Genomic DNA, 21089 nt, shown 5'->3' on the forward strand with positions numbered 1-21089 from the left:
TAAAGCAGGCAATCAACTTGCCTAGACTTGTGTTAGAGGCTTTGTCTCACTTTTTGTGAGTGGCAATTTCAATCTGAGTTCATTTCATTTCTTTAAGACTCTGAGTTTGTGGTATGCAGGTGTGCTTTGAGGGCTACCCTGAGACTTGCATGAGATTTATATACACAAGTAGAGGATTCAGTTTGTGGATCTCTTCCCTCCAAAAGTTCCCTCCACCTCCATCTCCAGGTAGGACTGTTTGTTGGATGCTCCTTTCCCTGGTTCTGTTCCTGCTGTACAATTTTATGACTGTGGCTCATTCTCAGGGCAAGTGCCCCTCTGCTAGATGTGCACACAAAGGGGCACTCTGCCATGTGCTAATAAATTCTCTATATATGGATTCTTTTCACAGTTATCCATATTAATTTACTCATCTGAATCCACAGGTAGTTTGTTTCACATTTTATCTAGAATTTATGGGATCATTAGAAGAGATGGTTTGTAGAAAGTTTACATCATCATAAAAACTTTTTGTTTGAATTATATACAATTATCGCCTATGCAAAAAGTTACATTAATATATTTTAAAAGAATATCTGTCAATGGTCAATTTCTCAAACTGGGTAATATATGCACAAACATTTGTTTTACAACTAATTCATTATGTTTTATATCTTTTTGGTATACATGTCACTCTTTACATTTTAAAATAAGTGCTAAGCTTTCATAATCAAAACCTTTGTTCCTCACATAATATTTATCTTGCTTATATTATGAAAATAATACAAGAATATAATTTCAAAAAAATAAATGAAAAGGGAAATTGAACAATAAAAGTAATTACATTTTTAAAAAATCTCACACAGGCAAGGGTAACTCAGTAATTTTTTCTTCTTTTTTTGTATCAGGGATTGAATCCAGGGGTTCTTAACCACTGAGCTACATCCCCAGCACTTTTTATATTTTATTTTGAGACAGGATCTTGCTAAGTTGCTTAGGGCCTTGCTAAGTTACTGAGGCTGGCTTTGAGTCTCCTGCCTCAGTCTCCCAAGCTGCTGGGATTACAGATAATTCAGTAAATTTTAAAGTGGGTTTAAGTAGACAAACAATCCTCTGCAATATTACTAGGTAGTACCATAAAAAAGAATGACTTTTATGACTTTTGCTGGCAAGTGGATGGGTCTGGAGACTATCATACTAAGTGAAAGAAACCAATCACAAAAAAAAAAGGTCAAATGTTTTCTCTGACATGTGGATGCTAACACAATATAAGGGGGAGGGGGAATAGAAGTTCTGTGGATTAGACAAAGGAGAATGAAGGGAAGGGAGGCGGGACAGGAATAGGAAAGACAGAAGAATGAATCAGATATAATTTTCCCATGTTCATATATGAATATACCACCAGTGCAACTCCATACCATGTACAACTTCTAGAATGAAATCATAATTAGAATAAGTTATACTCTATGTATGCATATCAAAATACACTCTACTGTTACATATATCTAAAAATAACAAATAAAAAGACTACCAAAAAAAAAAAAAAGGAAAAAAAAAGCGGCAGGCAGTAGAGCATACAAGTTGTGGTTCAGAGCCTGGTCTCTACATCTTTCTAACTATGTGAACTTGAATAAGATACTTCAGCTCCCTGAACTTGTTTCCTCATTGGAAAATGAAGAATAGTGCCTACGTCACAGGATATCAGGTGGATTAATTAGGCAAGGAAAGTAAAGCGTGAAGCTTGGTGCAGACACCTATAAAATATTCAGTAAAAGTTATTTCTAGTGGTAATAAAAACATTTTTTCCTGAATCACAAGATTTACTCTATGACCTACTTACTCAATTACCAATCTTTATTTGATGCAACTCCACAAAAATAAATTGAGATGTTCCTTCACTTACAGGAATGAACCACCTAGTCTAAAATTCAGCATACTAAAAGGGCAAATTTTAGTTGAATGCGCCCTCTAGTGGTGCATGTTATGTGCAAGTACCAGGCACCTACATAAGATAAAACCTAAGGTGAAAGTCTCCAAGGTTGGTAATTAGAATCTGAAGCCAGCTGGTTAAGATCATTGTTATGAGAAACACTATCATATATCTCGTATAGCTCATTATTTTCAAGAGCTAGAGGACTGTTTTGTCTTTTAAGACTTTCTAGAATATTCACGAAATTTTCTATGCTAAATCCTATTATTCCTGTGGTACTGACTTTAATCTTTCCTCTTAACTGGGACACTTTCTAGTTTTCTCTAATGTTGCAAAGTAACTATTCAGTTAAAAAATACATTCGGTTAAAAAATACAGTAAGAAACCAAGCACCAACTATGTACCAGGTAATGGGGGATACAGTAAACAACTTATTACACAATTCATTATGCAATTTCAAAATTTGAAAAGTGCCATCAGGAAGTTTAGACTACCATGAGTACACAACAGGGAATCGGTTTAGTATAGGAAGAGACTGCAAGGTGAGGCAAGTGAAGTAGGCAGCTAAGGAGTTTGAACTTCATTCTAAGAACAATGAAAAAGGATGGAAGGGTTTAAAGTACATTGCATGTATCTGATTTGGCAATCTGATTTACACTTTCAAAGTTTCACTTCAAAAAGGCAGAGAAAGTGAATTTGACGGAGAACCAATGCCCAGACCAGAAGCACTGCTGGTGGTGAGACAAGAAGAAAGCTGGAACACGGGAGGTAACAGTATTGATAAAAAGAAACAAAGTGGTCTGGGGTTGTGGCTCATTGGTAGAGCGCTTGTCTAGCCCTGGGTTAGATCTTCTGTACCACATTTAAATTTTAAAAAAAAGTGGCGGAGAGAGAGGAAGTGGACCAATATTTAAGAAGTAAAATAAATGCAGAATGATGTGGGGATGGAGTAGTGGTCCGAGTGAACCGTGTGGCTGTGATGCCATATTTATCACTAGTACAACTGGTGGTGGTATCCAGGAGGGAATAATGAGTTGTTGAGGAAAGTAGGTTTTACCTCTTAAACTTCCCTGGCCACAAGGTGTAATATTTCAATTGAATGCTCACCTAGCATTGAACAGGACCATACGGTACCTCCCCCATCAAATAGAGCCCTCAAATGCCTGTTGTTGTTGTTTTTAACTTTTATCACAGTGACTTACTCCCACTGAGTCAATACCTTTACCTTGCCTCTGTCTGAAATGTTTATAACTCCCGCCCACTCCCAATTTTGCCAGACGTTTGTTATTTTTCGAAGTCCAGTTCAAGACACCTTCTCAAGGAACTTTTGGGCATCTCCTTCCCCACTCCAGTGTTTTCCCACTAAGGTGTAAATTCACAGATATGAAGATTGTGCACTCTTCATATCTGGGTCATCGGAGTCCAGAGCAGCACCCTTCAAACACCAGGAAATCCACAATCTTATTCTCATTTACGCGTTCAGAATCTGAAAAGCCCACAACGCCGCCTCTCCCTACAGACGGGAGATGGCTCGCCGGAAGTGACGCTCTATCAAGACATACGTGATTCCGGTCTCTATATCCCAGCTGCCATAGGGGGGCCGGGTTTCTCTGGCTTGCTAACTCGGCTGCTCTGGAGGATTCACGCGAGGTAAGAAAGTGCGCGTGGCATACTGGGAATGAGATCCCCGAGTCCCTGGATGTCGTAGGGAACCTCCTGTTGATTTCCCCGGACTTGGCCAGACCTATATGGAAACACGGGAGGGCGGAGGAACTGGCTGCTGGATCCCTGAGAGCCCCCTGCTTCCAGTGGGGCGGAACCGCAGAGATGTGTGGCCTGCCGGGGCGCCTCAGCTGTTGGGGCGCTGGCCGCCGTGGACCCCTCCAGGCCGGGCTCTCCCACTTCACCCCCTGATACCCAGAGCGCCTCCTTCACATGTACTCAGGGGAACAGCTCCAGCCGCTCTTGCCAGGCGCAGAATCTTCGGCAGGAGCGCGTGTAAAGTGGTGTGTAGCGTCGCCCACCAGTTCTCCGGGTCGGCCCCTCGGCTCCTGTTGGTGGCCTGTTTGAGACTAGGGAGCCGAGGCCCTCACGCTGATTGGCACACAGAATGCTGCCCTAAAAGGGCTTACCTAGTAGTAGATCTGATCATTCATTGATGGTGGTTGATGTTCTCATTCACCGCAGAGAAAAAACTTTTTCAAATTGTTACTTAGTATGTAAAGTAACCGAAACATTGTTCCGTTTTATGTTGGAACCAAATAATTCGTTGTAGAAGAAATTACTCCTTTAAAATGTGTATGCATCAAAATGAAATCTCTGTTTCTGAATATTAGAGTATATTTGGGGGCACAATACCAAGATATACTTTTTAGTATTAAATATATTGTATGTTTTAAATCATAATTGAAAGGAACTAATTGAAGATTATTTAAAACTTCTGGGCTGCAAGCTGCAGATACTCAAATTAGTAAAAGTGGAAGACTCGATATCACCATGTGACTATAAACACTTTTGTATACCAGTTTTATTTATAACTATGCCAAGAAGGGTTATAAAGATAATCACATTAAAGGACAAGATTTCTGGATTCTTCTTAATCTGCTAGCCCAACTGTTGTGTTGGAAGACTAAGCAAGAAGATTATGAGAAAGTAGCACTGGGAGTTAGAAAAATAAACAGCCAGGATTGGGGAGGAATAACTTTGTTCATTCACTGTATTACTGTGTGGTTTATAATTTATGAAATAATTTCTTAGCAAATTATTTTCCAGTTTTAAGCAAGTATATATGCTTTTTATTTCAACCAGTGTGGTGGCTTCCCTGGCAAGTACCAGATTTATATTAGTAACATATCTACACAACGTATAAAATTAAATATATGTAAATATCTAAATGCAATTAAAAGTATTTTAATAATTAAAAGTTTAACATATGAGCATATTTGATACCGATATACCATCTCTTATTAGTTGTCTTTTTTTTTTTAATTGATGACTAACCAGACATGCTTATCTTAAGGACTGATAAGGTACCTCTGATGCAACATGACCAGGTGGGCACGAGTTACTACCACACATAATAAGAGACCCTTGCCTGCAACATCATGGGAGGACATGAAGAAGGGGTCCTTGGAGGGAACAAGCCAAAATCTACCAAATCGTAAACAACCTGAAGCCAATAGACTGTCCCTTAAAAATGTTGCACCCCAAGCAAAACATAAAAAGAACAAAAAGAAGAAAGAGTACTTAAATGAAGATGTGAATGGTTTCATGGAATACCTAAAACAGAACTCACAGATGGTTCACAATGGGGAGATGATAGCAATGGACAGCCAGGAAGTAAGGGAAGAAATTGCAGTTGCTTTAAAGAAAGACAGTCGACGGGAAGGAAGACGATTAAAAAGACAAGCAGCTAAGAAAAATGCAATGGTGAGATAATCACTTCTTCCATGTTATTTACTTTATATAGTTAGAAATTGTCATTCATATACTCACACATACACATATCTTAGAAGGGTCTAATTACTTTTGTCCTAAATTCATAAAGCATCTTTTTTAAGGTCTTGTACTTCAGCACATATATGCTAGGCACTCGATACATTGCTTAATCATCACAGCACTACAAAGATGATGGCAATATCCCCATTTTATGGGTACAAAACACTGAATTGTAGGCAGGTTAAATAACTTGCTGTAAGCCAATTAACCAATATCATGTGAAATTCAATCCCAGACTTTAAAACTTAGGTTCTTGACCCTGTCTTCCAATAGCCCTTTTTCAAATCGATATTTTAAAAAATGAAGATTAGGTACCACAGGTTAAATGTGTGTAGTTCCCATTACTTGGAAAGGATGGATGTTCTTTTATCTTTATCCATAAAAATTCAAGACACAAGAAAAAGAGATCTAACATGAATCACACTAGTTAGTAACAGCAGAGTTAAAACTCCTTGAGATTTTCTAGTAATTGCTCCCTCTTTCAGCCATACTACATTCTGAATAATGCTGGGGGCAGCAGGTTTATTTCTGCAGTGCCTAGTCCTAGATTTTAAACTATGTCAAACACAGGAAATGAAATACTTAATATAATTTTTTCCATTCTCTAAGTGAATTTCCCATCTTCTACCAGGATGCTAAAAAAGAATCAGGACATGTTGCCAGTTATTAGACTTTGATTTTTTTCTTAGAATTGTGAAATGGAGAGCACTGTTTATACTAGTACAGACTGTATTATTATATTTAAAATTGACTATTTAGGGATCATACTTGTAAAGTATCCCTTATGGATAAATTTGGATAGAAAATAATCATTTTTATTTGGATTAGGATAAAGTTTTGTTTCACTTGTAAAGTCAGTTATTTTAAAATATCTTTAAGCCAAGAAAATTAATCTAACTTGAAGATAATTTAATCAACATAGGCCGTATGGTGGATTGCAGACCATTTGAAGACATTTACTGTTATACTTCTTAAGAGAAGCTTTATGCTTGTAATTAAGGACTAATGATGTTGTTTTTCACAAAAGGAGTGCTTAATAAATAATATATGGCTTGTTTTTACCTACTGTCAATTCACTTTCTTGTTGTTTTTAAAATTCCTTATACTGTGTGTCAGTTCTTAAAGGCTAATAAATTGATTAAAATACAAAGATTTATCAGTCAAATCTCTATAAGCTAATCTACATTAAACCAAGACTTCTCATTGTGGTGATCCAATTTTTAGCAGTAACTTTTCCTTCAGTGGTAGAATAAATATAGTTTATTCATTTATTCATTTAGATCAGTTCATTTTAAGTGTAAAAGTTATTGTAGACTTTAAAGGGACTCATTCTTCTCCAATGTTATTAAACAGGAAAAAAAAGGACAGAGGTACAAAATGTGTTTTATTTTTCTTGTTGAATTTGCCTTTTTTAAAGAAAACCTGTGCTTATTAAAGAATAAAAAAAAGTTAAATGACTATTTGTTACCTAAAAAATACATGTACATTTTTCCAGCTTAAATAAAATAATTCAGATATCTTTCATTTCTGATTATAATTGATGTTCTGTTTCATTTTGGCAGAAAAATATGTACCACATTGCTGAGTAGTATGTAAAGATCTATATATTGTTTAGGTTTTGTGTAAGAGCCAGATAATTATAATTATCCCTTTACAATATATGTTGCATATCTTCTAAAAATGAAACTCTATTTCTGAATGTTAAGGTTTATGAAAAGTTCAAAAACAATAAAGATTCCAGGTGTAATGGCATACACCTATAATCCCAGTGATTCAGGAGGCAGTAGGATCACAAGTTCAAAGCCGGCCTTAAAGCAACTTAGTGAGAACCTGTCTCACAATAAAAAATAAAAAGGGCGGGGAAGTAGCTCAGTAGTAAAGTGCCCCTGAGTTCAGTTCCTGGTACCAAAAAAAGAGGATATAATTTTTGCTACATATTATGTGAAATGAATCATGCTTTAATTGGAAACATTTGATCCAAATTCATTCAATTATGTGAACCCTAAAAGTATAAATATTAATTTGAGTGCTAATTTTATAGCCATTAAAAAGCTCCATTTTTTGGTGTAGACATTTCCTATTAATAAAATGAATAGTCCATATTTATTCAATTCATTTACACAGTTGCCTGTTTAAAGCCATATATAACATTGTTTCTGAGATTAATGGATTTGGAGATTGAAAATCTTCAAAAACATTGAAACCCTCTGATGGAAATGACATCTCTAGTCAGGAATGTGAGAAACACTTGTTATTCTACAAATAATGTATTGAGGTTTTTTTTTTTTTCTTATAAAAGCTAAATAGCTTGAAAATGAGAAATGTTTTAAAAAGATGTTATTGATAATAAGTGTAGTTTTGTAATGTGGAAACTCACTTTTTGTTTTCCTAGGTATGTTTCCACTGTAGAAAACCTGGCCATGGAGTTGCAGATTGCCCAGCTGCCCTTGAAAATCAAGATATGGGCACTGGAATATGTTATCGATGTGGGTCCACAGAGCATGAAATAACCAAGTGCAAAGCTAAAGTAGACCCAGCTCTTGGTATGTTCTCTTTTACTTTCTTGGGTTTTGGGGATAGGGGAGTGACCAATAAGTAGCCAACTGAGTTTTTTGTTGTTGATAGAATTTGTTATAAGTATGCCACTTAATATTTTGAAATTGTAAAATTTCAAGTTATGTAGAAAGAAATTATTTTTTTTTAATTTTTTTTTATTGGTTGTTCAAAACATTACAAAGCTCTTGACATATCATATTTCATACATTAGATTCAAGTGAGTTAAGAACTCCCATTTTTACTCCAAATACGGATTGCAGAATCATATCGGTTACACATCCACATTTTTACATAATGCCATATTAGTAACTGTTGTATTCTGCTACCTTTCCTATCCTCTACTATCCCCCTCCCCTCCCCTCCCATCTTCTCTCTCTACCCCATCTACTGTAGTTCATTTCTCTACTTGTTTATTTTCCCATTCCCCTCACAACCTCTTATATGTAATTTTGTGTAACAATGAGGGTCTCCCTCCATTTCCATGCAATGAAAGAAATTATTTTAAAGTAATGTGAATTATATAACTTGCTGTATACAGAATCAACTTAATACAAACTGGTGATTCTTACAGGTGAATTTCCTTTTGCAAAATGTTTTGTTTGTGGGGAAATGGGGCATCTGTCCCGTTCATGTCCTGATAATCCCAAAGGACTCTATGCTGATGGTGAGTACTATTACCCTCATACGTCAAACTATCAAACATGACAAATCATCGTGCAGAGTTGTCATTTCATTTATTTACACCATTAATTAGTTCGTGCATGCATTTTTGAATAAATAGTAAAATCTCAAGAATTTCACAATTTTTTTTATCAAGTACTTTTAATGTACTGGAATTTTTGTACAATATGTCTTAATATATTAATAAGTCAGAAAAAAACTAAGGTGTATTTTTCAAACATTTTTTGTGAGAGTGTGTCATACATTTGTACTTTTAAACATAACAGAAGCAGAGGGATTACATATCAAAACTAAAAGATTTTTAAAATAATGTTATGTATTTAATCTCAGCCTAGCATCTCATTTTGGTAGAAAGGATGATATACACTACTCAGTTTTATTTCTGAATTTTTGAATTTTTTCCTTATCTGGCATGGGACCATGTAACTTAATTTAAGCTCAGCTAATGACTTAAGGTCCTACAATAAAGCCTGTGATGTCTAAAACATTAGGAGGAGATTGTTAACTGTTCATGTTTTAGCTGGCACCATCAGGGTGCCAGCTCTTTTGTCTTGTGCTGAGTTCCGACTGGAGAAATCCAGTGCCAAAACATAGCTTTTGGAGTCAGTCAGACGTGGATTGTAACCTTACTCATGAGCTACAAAACTTTGATCAACTTACTAAACTTCTTTCATCTCAGTTTCCTCACCTATAAAATGGAGATGAGAAAACTATATTTCAAATTTTATTGATTCCAAGACACACATTTTTTTTAACCATCTCAAATCTAAATCAGAATAGATCTTATCTTTGTTGGGTCTCATATAATTGACTTTTTTTTTCTGGGGGATATGTGAAATAATGATACATCAGTATTATCTTAGATTTAGTAAAGTATGGCATTTACCTATTATGAGGATTAAATTGTATTATTTTCAAGTGCCTCTTCTGTTTCACTGTGTCATATAAAATGATAAAGAGGCTTAAAAACGAAAGGCAAGACGAGTAAATAACATAAACTTGAAATTTCAGCCAGATTTGTATCCTTTTTCTAAGTGGCTTAATATTATAAGCATGATTATAGTAATGCCTGAACACTAAGCAATAGTGTTTTACTGTTAAGTGAAAGATTCATTTAGAAACGTGTGTGTTGTAATTCACAATCTTGAAATGTCTCTTAAAATAAACAGGTGGGCATTTTTATTAGGGTTAAGAGGCCTGTCGATGGAAGGTACTAAAACAAAAGTTAATTTTATCCCTTTCCTAACTGCTTAATCCTCTCTGACCTGTAGAATAGAACAGTAGTGATTCATAACCTTTGTTTTCTTGTTTGTTTGTTTGTTTGTTTATTTGTTTTGCGGGGGGGATCATTGACCATTTGGGAATCCAATAAAAATTATGGACATCCTCCTCAGAAAAATGCATCTGTACACAACTTTTGTTACAAGTCCAAGACTCCACAGACCTTTGATTGTCTAACTATGATTAAGATCCAAGTTTCTGTGCCATGGTTCTTAGACAAAACCCTTCCACCATCTCTCTCTTCTCTTCTCTACTTGTACCCAGAAGGCCAAATTCAAGAGATAGTGGTTAGATAAAACAGTACTCTGGAAAGTTAAGAGGAATGGAGAATGAATCATTACTAGGAATGGTTGTACCTACATAGGTTTCTGGCTCCGGCTACTTTTACAGCTGACAAGGATGTGAAGATTAAATAAAATATGAAACTGCTTTGAGATATTGAAAGCCCTGTGTAAGTATGGATAGTATTCAATAACTTTGTTCTTTCAAAAGGTGGTGGTTGCAAACTTTGTGGTTCTGTGGAACACTTTAAGAAAGATTGCCCTGAAAGTCAGAATTCAGGTAAGTCCCTGGGCCTCTATTTCATAAGGGGGGTTTTATTACTTCTCTATTTTTGCTGCCTTTTGATATTAGTAGCTCATAGGAGTTCTACAGATCCTAAGATGACTTGTTTTCCTATTGCTGTTCTCAGAGGACAAACTGACCAATAAGCCTGAGAGGATACTTGTTTACAAAACATTTTATTCCTTAATTTTTATATTTGGTAACTGGTGAATTTAATTATAATGGAGCCTAAAGTCTCCTTTCACTAAGAGAAAAATCAAAATATGAAAATATTTTTCAACATTAGGACGGGATGCACTCATACATGCTTTGCTTTGTGTGTACCTAAATGATTCAGAGTGATTGCAAAAACTGCCCAAAATATTAAAGATGTGCTAATGACACAGCAGCTGGCTAGTTATTTTCTCCCTGATGAAATACTAGCCTGTTCATCACAACTCCATAAATGTTGGCTCTACCTATAGCTGATTTGAGGAGGTGGGGATCATCATTCCATTAGTTTGCCTGGATTAGAATGATGATGATCTTGTATTAAAGAAAGCAAGGCAGTAGGATAGCCCAGCAGTGCTTCTTGAGGAAAAAAAGCACATTTCTTTTTATTTCTTTTTATTTCAATAAGCCACAGTAGTACAGTATATCTGCCTCTTATTTCTTGCCCCTAACATTTAAATGTGAGACCCAAGAGTTCCTGTTTACAGTCTTGTCTAGAATAAGATAGTCTTTACTGTAGTTTAGGCTAGAGTGAGATTGAAATGATGAAGTGGAATTTGAATTCTCCCTCCTGGGAGGATTGCCACTTCCCAAATGATAAGACTGACAAGCAGATGTTGTATAATTTCACAGGTGGAATCTTGTGCATTTAAAACCAATGCTTCATAAGTCTTGCTGTTTACAGACTCTTGGAATTCATTGACTCTATAATGATGAACTCTGGGAAAGAATGAAAGAGCTTTCTCATCAGTTTGTGCATTGCAAAGTAGTTGCTGCATTTCCCTAATTGGGATGAGAAATTGCCTGTGGTACTCTGAAATCAAGGGTTATAATCAATTACAGAATTGCTCACTTTCTATGAGTGATGAAGTCTTCCCTCTTTGTGATTATTCACGTCAAAACTAGTTCCTTTGCTAACCCAATATCAATTTAAGTGGATGCATTTGATTAGCCTTTTCCTTATATACTGACTTTTCTTTTACAGATCGAATGGTCACAGTTGGTCGCTGGGCAAAAGGGATGAGTGCAGACTATGAAGAAATTTTGGATATGCCAAAACCAAAGAAATCCAAAACAAAAATACCTAAAGTTGTCAATTTTTAATAACGTTCAGTACCGTTGTTAATTACTATCACATTGTTACTTTCCAAACTGGGCGTGCTTTACAAGTTAGGCTTCCTTAACCCCAAGAACAGTTTACTTCATTCTGTCCATCAATGAGTACTTCTACCGCTGTTTGGAGAAAGTCACTGAAGAAAAGCACAAGATGATTAAATTGGATTCTCTGAAAGAACTTGTTTTTAAAGGAGAAAACTTAGACAAAATTAAGTTATATAGTTGATTTTATATCTATGTATGTGTATGTATAATATATACATATATATAAAACAAAAGCATACTGCTTTGCATTTGTGAATGAATTTTTGGTCATATTGTTTTCTTGGTGTAAAATATCAATTTATTAGTATACTAGAAATTTTTAAATTGCCGTAAAGTCTGTATTTTTAAAATATTGAATAAAAATGCACTTATTGTTCCCTGAATATCTGATTCTGTATTGAACTAGTCATTGTTCATTAATATCCATATAACAATCCCTTTGAAATTAAAATATTTTATGAATCCTGCATGGGGATAAGCAGGGATTTGGTTTTTGTTTCAGTTTTGACATAGTTAAGGATTATTAATGTTGGGGCCGGGGTTGTGGCTCAGTGGTAGAGCACTTGCCTAGCATGCATGAGGCTCTGGGTTCGATCCCAGCAACACATAAACAAATAAAATAAAGCGATTGTGTCCATCTACAGCTAAAAGAATATTTTCTTAAAAAAATTATTAATGTTAAAGTTGAGGGGTACCTCAGCATAACAGAAACTCTTTTGCCTTTGATTTTCAAGAAAAAAATTCTCACCCAAATTTAGTGTGCAGAATTTAACCACAATGATGACACATAACAGATTGTATATCAAACTTAATAGCATTTTGTTTCTCATGTTTTAGATGAGTCAGGGCGAGATGAAAGTATCACCATAATAGAGTTAGAACACTAATCAGAGACCCATTAGCTTCTTTGTCTGATTTGATGAATACATGCATACTTAATACATATATTTCACAAGGCTTGACGCTACCATTGTACTGTATAATGGAATGACTCTGGTGGTTTGTGTGTTTCATTTGAAATTTTACCTGATTGAATCCATTTGTAACTAAAGGAAACAGCTGTGATTAGTTACTGATGCCTCAAAAGCAAAATATTTACCAAATAAAAAAAGAAACACTTCTCTCTGTTTTCATGTCTGCACAACTCAACTGTTCCAATCTTAATAGGAGCTGTGCTTTTATTTTCTATGTGAGAAGAAAACATGATGACAAAATACTTCTTTGCATCCTGGAGCCAAAGAAAATGAGTGCCATTCAAAAGGAATTACACAGGCAGAGAAGGACAGTAAGGCTGCCTTAATCATTCAGTCTGAATATACCCAAACATTTCACCATCCTGTCGGGAACTGAAGACTGCAAGGAGGCTTCACTCCAGCTGCAAGTGGAGTGTGTACTTTTTGGACAGTATTCAGTATATGGTGCCCATTTTGTCTTCCTTGGATCACTTTGTTTATATTGTAATGATCTATAAATGAGAAAGTGAGAGCATTAGAAATAAATTGCAGGTGATGAATATAACTTTAAGTACAGAACCTGAAAGGAATGCACCAGAGGTAGAAATTCAGGGAAATCCTGTTTCTTGAAAGGAACTATAGATGTTGGGTGTTGCTTAGTACCAAAAAGAAAGGCTGACATTTAATTTGTTCATTTGTTATATATTTCCCAAGTACCTGCTATGTTTCTGGTATTCTTTAAGGCACTGAGATTGTGATTGTCACTAAGGCAAATGTCCATAGGCATTCAGCAGATGAGGCTGAAGAATGGAATGGGGACTTTGGGAAAACAACAGAAAGGGATATTTGATTGTATTTTAAAAATATTTTGTTGAATCTCCTAAGACTCCTTCAGACCTTTGTAAATGTCATCTCTTCTTACAAGCTTACCTTGCACTTTTTTATGATGGACTCCTAAATCTATAGCAGTCCTATGATATTCCAGGTTTCAGTTCCATTTTCTTACCTGCCTGCTGGGCATTCCTACTGGGATGCTCCACTGACACCCCTAATAATATAGTCAAGTAAAGACAAGTCCTGACAAGGCTTATTTCGGGGGCTGCCAGACCAGATACACAGTATTCATTTTCTTGGAGGCTCCAAATCATTTTGCCCTGTCCAGTCGCTCCTCATCAGCTGCTGTGATAGTGAGGCTGCAATGAGGGCAACTTAAAATGTCACAAAACCCATGTTTTTACTGAGATTCAGCCACTTTCATAAATAAATATTGTTGCAAGCCTTTTGTTAGCTTCCAGAGTTCTGAAAAAGATGTATTTTAACAGTGTTTGCTAGTGTTCCCATTGCTTTCATGTAGACTTTCAGAGGTCTTTCATCAGTCTGAAAGTGCTCTGCCTGCTGGAAAGATATTGTTGTTTTTTTTTTTAAATAACAGCTTTATTAAAATAGAATTTACTTGTCATACAATTGATTATTTAAAGTGTATTATTCAATGGTTTTTAGTATATTCACAGAGCTTTGCAATTATAACCACAATGAGTATTTTCCTCACTTCCAAAAGAAACCTCACACCTATTAGCAGTCACTCATCATTTCTACCCCACAAAGACCCCACCCGCCCCAACCATAGACAACCATGAATCTACTTCCCTTCCCCATAAGGGGAAGTTTTAAGCAAGGAAGGAACATGTCCTGACAAATGTACAAAATCTCATTCTGGTTCCTAGATAGAGGAAAGCTGTAGGAGCACAGGAGTGCACACAGTGAAGTTGGATCTCTCTCAGTGAGGGATGATAGTGTCTTAAGTTATGGTGGTGAAAGTGAAGACAGATGAGGAGAAATAGAAGTTAATTTTGTTTCTGGCAGGAGTGAAGGCCCTCAAATCAGTCTTGCCCCTGAAAATTACCCCCAAACTGTAGAATAAAGTTAATTTTTAAAGACTCCTTTAAAATATCAGTAAGTTTACAAAGAAGGGCAGAATCTGTAGAGGTCAAATACTAAGTGAATTCAAGAGCTCTAGAAGATAAGCCAGCATGTCTGCTGAACCCTAAAAACCTTGAGTTGAGCTGTCTGGCAACAAAAATTGCATAAAAAATATGAACTGTTTTTTTGTACTGGGGATTGAACCCAGTGACTTTACCATGGAGCAACATTCTCAGTCCTTCTTTGTTTTTTATTTTGAGACAGGATCTCACTGTGTTGCCCAGGCTTGGTGGGAACTTGCCATTTCCTGCCTCAGCCCTGGAAGTAGCATGGATGTCAATATAAAGCTATTAACAAAAACATAGGATAACATAAGGTCTTATAAATTTAACTGAACAGAAAAGAGAAAACTTTTTTAATGTGTAAAAATTTTCCAGAATTTTTGCAGAATTTTTTTTTCATAGATATTCTTCAATAGATGAATGGATAAAAAAATGTGGCATATACACACAATGGAATATTACTTAGCAATAAAAAGAAAATTAAATCATGGCATTTGTAGGTAAATAGATGGAGTTAGAGAACATAATGCTAAGTGAAGTTAGCCAATCCCAAAAACCAAATGCCGCATGTTTTCTCTGATATAAGGAGGCTGACTCATAGTGGAGTAGGGAGGGGGAGCATGGGAGGAATAGATGAACTCTAGATAGGGCAGAGGGGTTGGAGGGGAAGGGAGGGGGCATGGAATTAGAAATGATGGTGGAATGTGATGGACATTATTATCCAAAGTACATGTATGAAGACACTAATTGGTGTGAATATACTATGTATACAACCAGAGATATGAAACATTGTGCTTTATATGTGTAATAAGAATTGTAATGTGGAGCTGGGATTATGGCTCAGCGGTAGAGAACTCGCCTAGCACTGGCAGGACCCGGGTTCAATCCTCAGCACCACATACAAAAAAGGCATTGTGTTGTGTCTATGTACACCTAAAAAAAAAAAATGTAATGCATTCCATTGTCATATATAAATTTTTTAAAATTAAAAAAAAATAAGAAGACATGGGTAACTAGGTATTATAGAAATAAAGAAAAGATTTTAAAGCATTAGAGATAAAAATATATTCCTTGTGGGCTGGGGTTGTGGCTGAGTGATAGAGCGCTTGCATAGCACACATGAGGCACTGGGTTCGATCCTCAGCATGGCATAAAAATGAAATAAAGATATTGTGTCCACCTAAAACTAATATATATACATATATATATATATATATATATATATATATATATATATATAATAAAAGAAGAAAGATTTGACGTCCCACTATAACAATAATGGAAGCCAGAAAACAACATATAATATCTGCACTGTACTTTTTTTTTAACAATGAAGAAAAAATGAAGTCATTGGAAGGTAAATAAAATAGGATTACCATCAATAGTTCCTTATTAAATAAAATTCTTAATGTTGTTCTTTGGGTAGAAGTGAAGTCATAGACTATGTAAGGTCTAAGAGGCAAAAAAAGAATGTTAAGAAAATATATTGGCATATTCACAGATATACTGAAATAAATATTGATGAAAAATAAAGATAATAATGTATAACTTGTAGATAACAATAGTGTATAAACTGGGAAAGTATCAGAATTAAAGTATTATAAAAATCTTCCTATTGTTTTTGTCCAGAAAAAGGATTTCAAATTTTTAAACTTTGGCAGGACTCAGTGGCGCACACCTGTAATCCCAGCTGCTCTGGAAGCTGAGACAGAAGGATGGCAAGTTCAAAGCCAGGTTCAGCAACAGTGAGGCACTAAGCAACGCAGTGAGACCCTGTCTCTAAATAAAAAATACAATCCCAGTGGGATTGAGTGCTCCTGAGTTCAATTCCCAGTATCCCCTCACCCCAAAAAAAGCTTTAAAACTCTGTCATGGACAGTTTCGGACAGGACCAAATAAAGTCAACACTTCCATCGCCTGACATAAACGAGGAGTAAACACCTATTTGGCCAAGAGTACAGATAGTGGTCCCCAATTCTCCTGGTAAACATCAAACAGTAATAAATTTGGAGACAATGTTGTCTCCTTTGTCATTCTCTGCCTGGAGATGGCCCACTCTTTAGAGGGTGCTTTCTGCCTAAGCTTCACTTTGCTTTTACTTTACTTTCACTTAATAATAAAGTTCTTGAATGGCAAAAACAAACAATAAAAACTTTTGTCATCGAGATGGCAAAGATGGGAAGGCGAGTTTATTCACTCAAAGAAAATGTATTGAATACCTAGTATGTACCAGGCAATGTACTGACACTGGAGATACAGCAGTAATCAAAGCAGAGAGAAATCATGGCTCCCAGGGAATTTACACTAATGGGGGATGACAGATAAGGCAGATAAAATGTATATGGGAGATAATGGTAAGTACTTACAAGAAAGAGAGGGTAGAATGGGGGTTCTCACGGAGAGGGGTTTTGATTATAACAGGGGGCTTAGGAAATGTCCCTTTTAGAAGTTGATAGTTGAGCAAAGATCAGAAAGGGGTGAGGTGATAAAGCCTTGGCTGTCCTGCGTCGAGGGAAGAGATAACTGCAATTATTCTGAGGGAGAGCATGCCTGGTACAGTCCAAATCCAGCAAAGAGGTTAGAGTGTGAGTTAGGGATCTCAGCTGGGTTTACTTAGACAGCTCTGGCAATCTCAGTTAAGCTTGTCTGCCTCTGTGGTTTGGTTTGGGATTGTCTGATCTAACCTGGGCTCAGATGAATCAATTCCATTCTACATAGGTCTGTGTATTTTCTGTCTCTTTCTCTCTTCCTTTTCCATCAGGTTAACCCTGGTGTGTGTGTGTGTGTGTGTGTGTGTGTGTGTGTGTGTGTGTTAACGATAGTGGTAGAGATACAAGAAGACAAGACCATTTGCGAAAACACTTTTCAAGCCTTTGGTTGCATCTTGTCTGCTGATATCCTGTTGATAAATGACATGGTCAAGATCAGAGTTGAGAGGTTAGAAAAGTGCACTTCATTCATGGAAGCAGAAATGGCAATGAGAGAGTATTACTGAATAATCTCTTGTCCCATGCAGACCCTTATAGATCACAAGTGACACTTTGGCTTTTCCTCTGTGATACACAAAATTGTTCATGGATTTTGAGGAGAGATGATCAGTCTGACATGATCAGTCTGCTGGGCTAAGAGTAGAGTGGAGGGAGAAGCAAAAACAGAAACAGGAAGATGGGTGATAATCCAGAAGAGAAGATGCTATTTTGAACTAGGGTTAGAGTGGTAAAGCTGATTCAAAGTAATCAGGTTCTGATTAAACTTTTAATACAGAGCTGATAGAATTTTCTGAACAAAAGGGAATTTGTGGAGGGAAAGGTGGCAGCATTAAGTGGTTTGTTTTGTAAATGTTGACTTTGAGGTGACTATTAGTGGAAATATCAAGCCAGTTGTTAGATAGATAGATAGATAGATAGGCATAAAGTTTAACAGAGGTTAAGACAGGTGATATACTAGGGGAGTTTTTGAAAAATTTATTTATTCTAATTCAATATGTATGACAGCTGGATGCATTTTTATTCATTGTACACAATTACAGTGCAACATTTAATTTCTCTGGTTGTACACAATGTAGTGTCTCACCATGTGTGCAATCATACATGTTCCTAGGGTAATGATGTCCATCTCATTTCACCATCTTTCCTGCCCCCATGCTCCCTTCTCCTTCCCTCCCCCACCCTTGCCCAATCACAGTTCTATGGGAGTTATTAGCAAGCAGATTATTCTTTAAAACCCAGGGTCTTGCCACAGTGTGGAGACAGAGAGAAGCAGGCCAAGAACAGAGCCCTAGTGTAACCTGATATTGGGAAGTCTGAAGCTTTTAAATGTGGCTAGTGAATAGGAGGGAAATCTAAGAATGTGACATCACAGAAGCCAAGAAGAGAAAAATTACAGAAAGGAGGAATTAGTTAACTTCAGTGAAAGCTGCACAGAGATTAAATAAATTAAGAACAGCCTCAATAGATTTGGCAATAATTAGAACCCAGGTGAACCTGATGAGAATAGTCTTTGTGCGGTAGCAGAGGTAGAAGTATGATTGGGTGGAACAAAATAAGGATAAGAAGACCACATCTATAGATAAGTGAGGTAGAGATGGCATGGCATTTAGGAAATGGGATCAAACTGCTGCCTTGTTTTATTTTAAGAGATATTAGTGGCAATGGAAAGAATCGAGTAGGTTAAGGAACTCCTGATGCAGAGAAAAAAGGGAGCCAAAGTAGGGAAGCTCTGGAGAAGGTCAGAGAAATTGTTCTTTGCTAGGAGTAGAGATACTTCATCCATTCTAAAAGGGGAGCAAGCAGAAATGTGGAAGGTGCATTTGTGGCAATATAAGATGATCCTGCCTGATGGTTTGAACCTTCTTAATGAAGCATTTTCTAAAGTTTATGATTTTCTAGTAAAACAGACATTAGAAGATTGAGGGAAGAGGAGGCAGAGTAAAATAGGAAACATGCAGGAAAATACAGTAGCATTCAGACTCCTTGAATGCCTGTTTGAAATTTGTGGTCAGAAATGTAAAGTGTTGCCAGATGCGGTGGCACATGCCTGTAATTCTAGTGGCTTGGGAGGCTTAGGCAGGAGGATCTTGAGTTCAAAGCCAGCCTCAGCAATGGCAAGGACCTCAGTGAGACTCTGACTCTAAATAAAATACAAAAAAGGGCTGGGAATGTGGCTCAGTGAGTGAGTCCCTTGGGTTCAATCCCCAGTACCCACTCTAACAAAAAAATAAAAATAAAAAAAGAAATGTAAAGTGTTACCAGCCCACAAGTTTCAATTGAGAGGACATGGTGGTGGGGGGGATGAATTTTTAAGTGATATAAGTACCCATGTCTCCTCTACTCACAAATGTTTCTGAAAAGGTCACCAAATGGAAAGTGAAAGAAGCAGATGTGTAATTTTTATATGGTACTTCATACTTGCAGGTATAAAATGAGAAATTTTTAATCTAAAATGTCTTTGACTTGTGAATCTGGAAACAGGTTGCTGTCAAGAATTGTGAAGGGTCTGAGTTTCTAAATAATCTCATAAGTTAGCCTGTTTAGTGGATGTGAGCAGAAGACACAAGACTGTCTGTTCAGAGACCAAAGAGTATATTACTCATGACACAGTAAGCAGCATAAGTATCAGCAAGATTTTATTACTTTCTTTTCCTCCGCAAGACCTATAAGGGTGTCAAAATGGGTCAAGGTGAATATTACAGTTACAGTGAGTTTGTGTGGCTTCAGGTCTTAGAATTTTTTGAGCAAGTAGTAAGCACTCTAGCTAGTAGCCAACCAGCCCAGTCCCTCCCCATGCCTCTCCCAGAGGGCAGTACACTGAAGCCATACTGTGGTCACCTTGACCTACTTTTGAGAATCAGGAAACAGATGAGTCTTACAGCCTTTCATATCAAGCAAGAATGTGCAAGACCACTCAGGGCCCATGGTGAGCTGCCTGTCTCAACAGTTACATTGTTTTCAATTGGAAAAAGTAAATCAGGAACAAACTTAATAGTTCTTATTTTCACAATCTATCCTAAGCCACAAAACTTGCTCCTTTACACATACTTTTATAGCATTTGTTTTCAAATTTACCCTTGTAACTATGCTGGTAAAAATTTCTGGGGTCATTTCTGAAATACGTAATGAGAAATATGAACAAAACCATTGGATAGTATGTATAAAGTGTTCTGGTTTATTTCAGTCTTTATTAAAATTATTCATCATTTTGCACATTTTTTTCTGGATGTTTTTCTATAGCAAAAGTGACAGAAAAAGTGGATGCAGATAGCAACTCAGTTACATAAAAACCAGGAAGAATTAATAGGAACGAGCTCTTCTCTTAATCAAAAAGCTTTCAGTCCTGCTAGAAGTATGTGGAAACCCTTACCATAAAAAAAGGGCACGACATCCTGAGTGTTGCTTAAAGGTGCTTTGGCACACCTAAGGAAAAAATAAGCGTAACTCCATTTCTCTGCTTCTTCTGTCCTTATTCTCCAGGGGACAGATGTTTGATGAACCAGCTTTCTTTGGAGCAATCACTTTTGCTTGAATTCTGGGCACCAAAGGGAATAAATGGAGGTGAGGTCTCTAATTCCACAGTCCCTAATTACCATTACCGTTCACTCTATTTCAGTCTCACCAGCTTCTCTGTTTTTCCTAGAATGTACCAGAAACACTGCTCTCCAAAGATTGGGTCTCTGCTAGATCTTTGGCAGGATGCATGCTGTATTAGGAGTTCTTCATGGCTCATTCCCTCTCTGTCTTCAGGTTTTTGCTCAAACGATCCTCAAATTAAGCTTTCTCAACCACTCTATATAAAATA

At 36.5% G+C, this 21089-nt stretch overlaps 1 protein-coding gene across 4 annotated transcripts; it reads left to right on the top strand.

Moving 5' to 3' along the window:
* Positions 1-723: 723 nt before the first annotated feature.
* On the top strand, positions 724-14166 carry Zcchc9 (zinc finger CCHC-type containing 9). Of its 4 annotated transcripts, none has more exons than XM_077800469.1 (7): positions 724-2677; positions 3187-3559; positions 4929-5338; positions 7800-7950; positions 8535-8627; positions 10418-10486; positions 11685-14166. In XM_077800469.1, exons 3-7 carry the CDS (start codon positions 4955-4957, stop codon positions 11801-11803), a joined length of 816 nt encoding a protein of 271 aa, XP_077656595.1. In that variant the 5' UTR covers positions 724-2677; positions 3187-3559; positions 4929-4954; the 3' UTR covers positions 11804-14166. The 4 variants fall into 4 exon arrangements, with proteins under 4 accessions (XP_077656595.1, XP_077656598.1, XP_077656600.1 ...); XM_077800472.1 differs by having other exon boundaries at positions 3291-3559; XM_077800474.1 differs by having other exon boundaries at positions 3393-3559.
* The last annotated feature ends 6923 nt before the right edge of the window (positions 14167-21089 follow it).

This window comes from Urocitellus parryii, chromosome 1 (assembly GCF_045843805.1).
Source record: "Urocitellus parryii isolate mUroPar1 chromosome 1, mUroPar1.hap1, whole genome shotgun sequence".
In the NCBI taxonomy this organism is placed as follows: Eukaryota; Metazoa; Chordata; class Mammalia; order Rodentia; family Sciuridae; genus Urocitellus; species Urocitellus parryii.